At 39.5% G+C, this 7,516-nt stretch overlaps 1 protein-coding gene across 1 annotated transcript; it reads left to right on the forward strand.

Moving 5' to 3' along the window:
• Positions 1 to 6,319: 6,319 nt before the first annotated feature.
• Positions 6,320 to 7,261, forward strand: LOC129687558 (olfactory receptor 8D2-like). Its single transcript, XM_055622017.1, has one exon. The coding sequence runs from the start codon at positions 6,320 to 6,322 to the stop codon at positions 7,259 to 7,261; it is 942 nt and encodes a 313-aa protein (XP_055477992.1).
• The last annotated feature ends 255 nt before the right edge of the window (positions 7,262 to 7,516 follow it).

Genomic DNA, 7,516 nt, shown 5'->3' on the forward strand with positions numbered 1-7,516 from the left:
ATTCCCAGAGTTGGCTGGCCAGCTACACTAGCAAGCTCCAAGTTTGGCCAGAGACTCTGCCTCAGTATAAAAGGCAGACAGCATTGGAAGAAGATACTGATCTTCAGCCATAGGCCTCCATGACATGACACACATATTTATGTATGTTAACCTGTAGACATACATTCAAGCACACATCTGATAAACCACTTACACACATGTACACCATACACATACATTTGCAAATAAGATGAACAATATATATTGAGTAATTTAAAACATATAAAGTTATAGCTAACAAGACAATGCCATATCAGAATCAAGATAAACAAAAATAGGTACACATAGGGGTGTCAATTTATATCAACAAAGCTTCTAGTCAGGTCCATCTAATGACACAACACACACAAGACCATGAGTGAATCTCAAAGTATTTAAGTTGAACAAAGAAGCCAAAAAAAAGGTCATATACTAAAATTACCATAAAATTCTTGAAATTCAAATTTGCAAAGACAAAAGTGGATTCCATATTGCTTAGGGATGCAGTAGAGGACAGGTGACAGAAAGGACTGGAAGATACTTGATAAACATTGTGGACAGGAAGCCATGTTTGTTTCCTTATTAGGAAAATGACTTCCTGGGCAAATATGAAAATCACAGTTGTCTAATAGATACTCAAAATGTACTGTTTGTTGTTTAACAGATGCCTACTGACAAAACTGTTTTGATGGAGAAATGAACAAATTCACAATGGTTTCGAAGACTGGCAAGGAATAACTTGGAAATTCATATTTACGTCTTAGTTGGAAACTACATGTACAAGTATTCCTTCCATAGGCAAACATTTGGGGAAATGATTTACGCTCCAGAATATATCATTTAATCATAGGAAGGAAGAAGACTACATTCTCTTTTTCACTACCTACTTTATTCCAAAGTACCAAGCAGACTGAAAATAAAATAGGAACTCCCCAAATATGGAAATAGTGAAGTGAAATTATGTGAAGAACACTTAAAATTCTAAGGACAAATGCTTAATTTGATTTTGATAAAGCAACTTGATTGTTCAAAAGATATTAAAATTTTTATACTTATATTGAAGACAGTGAATATGTTAAAATACATGATATTCTTGAAATATCTCCATTTGAAATTGTCCACATTTTACTCAATACTATGCACAATGACTATATATCACTGACAATCATTGTACGTTTGTCATATACATACACTTACATCATAGACAAACATCAACAAATGCTTAGTATTTATTATTGAAGCATTATTAATATCCCTGGCACTTAATAGGGAAGGTTTCTCTTTGTTTTACACACCCGAGGGATTAAGAGGATTGCAGTTTCTATATTGGTAGCAGGTATGGATCTGGTAATTATTTTCCCTTTAGAGTCCATCCGCTGACATGAAAGCCCCTAAGGAAAACAGTAGTTCACAGTCATCTTCTCTAGTTCAAATAGATCTGAATGGAATTTTCTCTTAATATAGAAGATTAGAAAGCCACAGGATTGCTTTTCTTTCTCTGCTTAGCTGAGTGCTCTTTTCCTTCACCCAAATCCATGAAATCTTACTTCAAGTCAACTCCAGCATATTATTCAGATCTGGAAGAAATTGGACTCTGTATATGATGACCAAGTTATTTGGTAATTGTGTGTGTTTTCAAGCAAACACTTCATGAAAATAAAATTAAAATCATATATGACCAGCTACACTTTCCCTGCTGATAATATTCAGGTGAGTCGTGGCTTTGATAAGATATAGTAGTTGAGATTTAACTTTGGAAGATGGTTACACATTCTTATTATCTATGTTGATGGAACTATTGTTTATGTCCAGAGGAGAGGAGGTGCCATATGCTTCCTGACAGAGACCACAAAGTATAGTGCAGACAGAGCACCGCTCCCACAGGCTCTGTATCTGTCTTCATTGCCAACTCTTTGCTTTCTTCCCCATTACAAGCACATTTGCCTTAATATCCATTAGTGACGTTTACAGAGCACTTTCAGGTGCATTATAACACACATTTCAGTGCTTGATAAGATCAGAAACCCCTTTAACAAACAGACACTGACATTAACCTACTTAGCCTACATTTCCAAAGAGCTTAGTCAATCTGTAAATTAACACAAATACTCATAACTCTTAACATACTTAATAACCTATTATTAAAGGCCAGAAAGAGCACCCTTCTCTGCTGACAATGAAGAATTCAGAGTTCTTAAAAAATAATCTTAAAAATCAGCAAGTCATTCTTGACATTGTCTAAAACTCCTTTACTCCACATAATTTTTCTATCTGTACTTTTCTCCCTTGATTGCAATTCTCATATCAAATCCTGGATGTTTTAAGGAAAACTACTGAAGTATTTTGAGCCTTGAACATTACCCTGATCTCCCTCCTCGGGGAAAACACCTGTTTTCCCAGAATTACCGTAATCAGGGTTCCAAATATATTGAAAAATGCAAATGATATTTGTATTTAATACTCTGTCTTGAAGAAAATTTCTAAATGATGCATACCAGTGGCACAGTATGTTTTTAATACTTACAGAAGAGTTAAGTTTGGGATGTGCTATTCAAGCAAGCTCACCATTAAAAACTGGTAAAGAAATGCCAGAATGAGAAAGTCAGTGGGAGCAAAGGCAAAGAACAGAAAGAAAAGATGTTTTGTGTGTTGCTGGTTCTGTTACTTGACTCTCCTGAGAAGAGTTGGGATGTGTGTGGAAGTCAATACGTAGACAGACTCTGAAGGAAGAGAGGACAGAGAAGAAGTCAGCACAGGATATCGCCTCTGCTATGACACATATTATATCTAGAAGCTTCCAGCTCTCTACAACAAACGCTCAGACTGTTAACTCTAGACAACAGCAATGGGAAGTAGTTAAAGAGGGTAGATTTGTAAAATAAATAGAAGAGAAGAGGTGTGGAGCATCCTTACTGTCCAGCAGGAGTCCTGGTAATGACCGTGAAGAGCACTGCCAAAGCTTTATTGATAGTCTAGCATCTACCTGACACTGTTCTAAAGTCTCCACCCAGGCTCTAAATACCAAATTTGTTCTGATGACTCAGAAAGCCAGATCCCAGGCAGATGTCTTCCTTGAGCTCTAAACTCATATATTTTCTTACTCAACATATCTATTCAGTCCAGTAAATGGCCTCAAACTGAGTATGTGCAATATATATATATATATAAAACCTTCTAACCTCCTGTTGGACTTCTCAAGAACTCACAAGCTATAGATCTTTCATATCATATTTTTTTTTAGTTTACTGTTTCTACATTAATAGTATACCCAAGCCATATCTCTTAATATGACAACACCTCTATGTGAGTTCCTGGACACACTTCTCTGTAACCTCTCAGTGACTATTCTTGACAGAATAAGCAGAGCCTAAGAGATCCTTGTGTGGATGCAGGAAATGAAACGCCCTAATGCTGCAAACTCCCCACAGCGGCAAATCACTAGAATAAGATTTAGGGCTTTTATTTGCTTGCTTTTGTTTTACCAGGTCCAGGTTCTGGTGCCCAGACCCATTATTGTCACTCTTTCATTTGTTCTCTCTGTGCCAGCTACAATGGTCTCATGAAGCTCCTCAAATGTGCCAAGAATTACTTTAGAGAACATTTGAATTTGATGTGCTCTCTAAAGCAAACTTTATCAAGATACTCCTGTGATTGCCTCCTTCACTTCATTTAGAGCTCTATTCAAACCTCACTTCTTTTTTAAATTTTTTTCTTCACAATTTATTCATTATACATCCCACTTGAAACCCCCTCCCTGAACTCCCCCAGTCCCACACTCCTTCCTTCTTCCCCTCATTCCCTTCCCTTAGTCCACTGAAAGTGGGAGTTCTCCACTATTGCCATCTGCACATAGCTTGTTAAGTCTCATCAGGACTGCCTGGATCCTCTTCCTCTGTAGCCTGGCAAGTCTGCATCATCAGGGGTGAGTGATCAGAGAGCAGTCAACTGAGTTCATGATAAAGGCAGCCCGTGATCCCCTATCAGAGATCTACGTGGAGACTGAGCTGCCAATCGGCTACATCTGAGCAGGGATTCTAGGTCCTCTCCATGCATGATCCTCCATTGGTGCATCAGTCTCTGCAGAACCGCCTGGGCTCAAATCTTTTAGTTTTGTTGGTCTCCTTGTGGTTTCAGGCAAATGGATGGAATTAAAAGAGATTGTCCTGAGAAACAGAAAGACTGGCCTGGTATACACTCACTAAAAAGCAGATATTAGCCATATAATATAGGGCAGCCATCTACAGTCCTAAAGAAATTAAACACTAAAAAGGACCCTAGGGAGGATGTTGAAAGCTCATTCAGAATGGCAAACAAGATAGACACCAGAAGCTGTGGAAGAGAGGAAACACGATGGGAGTCTACTATAGAGGGGCTTTGAAAGGATTCATCCGACAGGGAATCAAAGCAGATGCTGAGACTCAGAGCCAAATCTCACTTCTTTTTTTAATTTTTTTTATTTTTATTATTAGTTACATTTTATTAACTCTGTATCCCAGCTGTATCCCGCTCCCTTATTCCCTCCCTCATCTCCTCTCTGCCCCTTTCCAAGTCCACTGATAGGGGAGGACCTCCTCTCTTTTCATCTGACCCTGGTTTATCAGATATCTTCAGGACTGGCTGCAAAGTCCTCCTCTGTGGCCTAGCAGAGTGGCTCTTCCCTTGGGGGGGTGGGGAGGTCAAAGAGCCTGACATTGAGTTCATGTCAGAAATAGTCCCTGTTCCCCTTACTAGGGAACCCATTTGGATACTGAGCTACCATGGGCTACATCTGAGCAGAGGTTCTAGGTTTTATCCGTACATGGTCCTTGGTGGAGTGTCAGTCTCAGAAAAGACCCCAGTGCCCAGATATATTTCATCCTTGTGGAGCTCCTGTCCTCTCCATGTCATACTAACTCCCCCTTCTTTCATGATTCCCTGTACTCTGCCGAAGGTTTGTTTATGAGTCTTAGTATCTGCTTTGATACACTGCTGGGTAGAGTCTTTCAGAGGCCTTCTGTGGTAGGCTCCTCAAGTGCAATGGACATTGGACGTAGGAGAAAACAAATCTCACTTCAGGTTTTCGTGTCCAGGTCACCATTATTCTATAACAAGTTCTTATTGCAGGGCATGGAGTACTTTTTTTGCCACAGGTTAACTTCCGTATGTAAATGTGTCCACATGTCTTTTCTACTACCATGTTTTCTACCTTAAGGCGATGTAAGGGTCAATGCAATCTTATTTAAACAAATAAGAGGCCAAAATTTTGTTATTATTTAGGAAAAGTGTTCAATAGGCTGGCATTAATGCTGTCATAGATCACAAGAAAAACAGTGTTAGAGGAAACTATTGAGAATTAAGAATGAGCATAATACAGAAGTTACCATACATTCTGTGCTCAGTCTCAGAGGGAAACTGTTGTAGGGTAGGTATTTTTTATTATTTTTTTTTAAATACAACAGGCACAGACATAAGACCTAGACTTAACATTCATTCACTAGGAGATTTGGGGAAATTTATATAAATACATGTAGAGTGGGGGGGGGGGGATAATGTTACCTTCAAGCAAAACCAACATTCTCTAGTTTCTCATCTGTGAGGTACACAGTGCTCTCTGCAGCCTCTGTCACATTGTAAGTGTGCCCTCAGCACTATGCCTTCCATGCGGGAACCATTGTGTTTTCTTTTCTTTTTCCCACTTCTCTTCAGCACAGGAAAACAGCTCCCTGCTCACAGGGAGCTCAAAGGGGCTTTATTCTTCTCACATCTCTATGAGTCAGAAGTAGCAGAAAAAAAAAATCAAATTCACAACCAGAAATGCAGAGGGAAGAAGAAAAGCTTAGAAGAAAGCAAAGCCCTTGCGATTAGTGTCAGGGGCTGAGTGAGCTAAGTAGAAGGAAACTCAGGGGTCATCAATAAGGAAAGTTCAGTGACTGAGTCATCAGAGATGAGAGCTGGTGCAGACAGAACCCTCCAGCTGGAAGAACATCTCCAGGCAGGCTCTTTTACAGGGTGCTTGAATAACAGAGTTATTCATCTTTTTCAGGAAAAGCTAGAGCTTTGTTTGTAGAGACAGCATGAGGCTCACGCTTAAATGTCACAAGAGGAAATAAAACAGAAACCAGATGACTTTCACTCCTCAACGCTTGTAATAAAAACGAAGCCAAATGAAGTGTAATCTCGATGATAGACGACACTCAAAACAGTACTATTTACATTCAAAACTTTGACGCTACTGAAAATATATTTCATTTGTCAAATTGCAAATATTGATAATGGTTGTCTCTCTCCTTTGAACCACTCATCTCATCTAGCTGGGAGAAGAATGAGCCCAGGAAATCACTCTGCAGCAGCATTATTTGTCCTTGAGGGGCTAACAGACCAGCCAAGGCTCCAAATCCCACTCTTCTTCCTGTTTCTATTGATCTATGTGTTCTGTATGGCAGGAAACTTGGGTTTAATCTTCTTAATCAGGATTAGCTCTCCTCTTCACACAGCCATGTATTATTTCCTCAGTAATTTGTCCTTCATAGATCTCTGCTACTCCTCTGTTATAATCCCCAAGATGTTGGTGAACTTTGTATCAGAGAAGAATTTCACGTCCTTTCCTGAATGCATGGCCCAGCTGTTTCTGTTCTCTTTCTTTGGTATTGATGACTCCTACATGCTGACAGCCATGGCATATGATCGTTACATGGCCATTTGCAACCCCTTGCGCTACAACGTCACCATGTCCCACAGAATCTGTGTGCTACTCTCCATTGCTGTGTATGCAATGGGGGCCTTTGGGGCCACAGTTCATACCAGCTACATATCCAGCCGTTCCTTCTGTGGAACTAATGTCATTCACCATTACTTCTGTGACATCCTCCCTCTTCTGAACATAGCTTGCTCTAGAGACTCCACCAAGGAGTTTTGGGTGATGGTGCTGGTTGGATTTAATGTTTTTGCAAGTGTGTTTGCCATTTTCATTTCTTATGCCTTCATCCTTGCCAGCATCCTGCGAATACGCTCAGCTGAAGGTAGGTCCAAGGCCTTCAGTACCTGCAGTTCCCACCTTGCAGCTGTTGGAGTCTTCTATGGCTCCATCATCTTCATGTATTTGAAACCATCTACAGGTGACACAACCCAGGAGAAAGTGGCTTCTGTCTTTTACACCACAGTGATTCCCATGCTTAATCCCCTTATATATAGTCTTAGGAACAAAGACGTCAAAGAAGCCATTAAAAAGGCTATGAATAGGGGGCTACTCTCTCAGTCTGTGTAGAAAAAAAACATCTTTAAGCTAAAAATTTAAACATTCATTTTTGTCTTTTAAACTGTATTGTTGGGAAGAATAACTATTTCAAGTTGAAGTGACACCTCAAAATAAAATGTGTGTTTCATTTTTGGTGAACCCCGCTTCCCAGTTTTAGTGTGTCTACTACCAACTTGGTTTTTTTCACTCTTCCTGGTCTTTCTAGCCTATGTTCTTATAAATGTATATGTATACATGAGTGTGTGTGTGTGTGTGTGTGTGTGT

Source organism: Psammomys obesus, unplaced genomic scaffold (genome assembly GCF_907164565.1).
Source record: "Psammomys obesus unplaced genomic scaffold, mPsaObe1.curated_primary_1811, whole genome shotgun sequence".
Lineage (NCBI taxonomy): Eukaryota > Metazoa > Chordata > Mammalia > Rodentia > Muridae > Psammomys > Psammomys obesus.

Bases quoted from the DNA above. Each gene is read 5' to 3' on its own strand.
- LOC129687558 (XM_055622017.1), top strand. From the start codon at position 6,320: ATGAGCCCAGGAAATCACTCTGCAGCAGCATTATTTGTCCTTGAGGGG.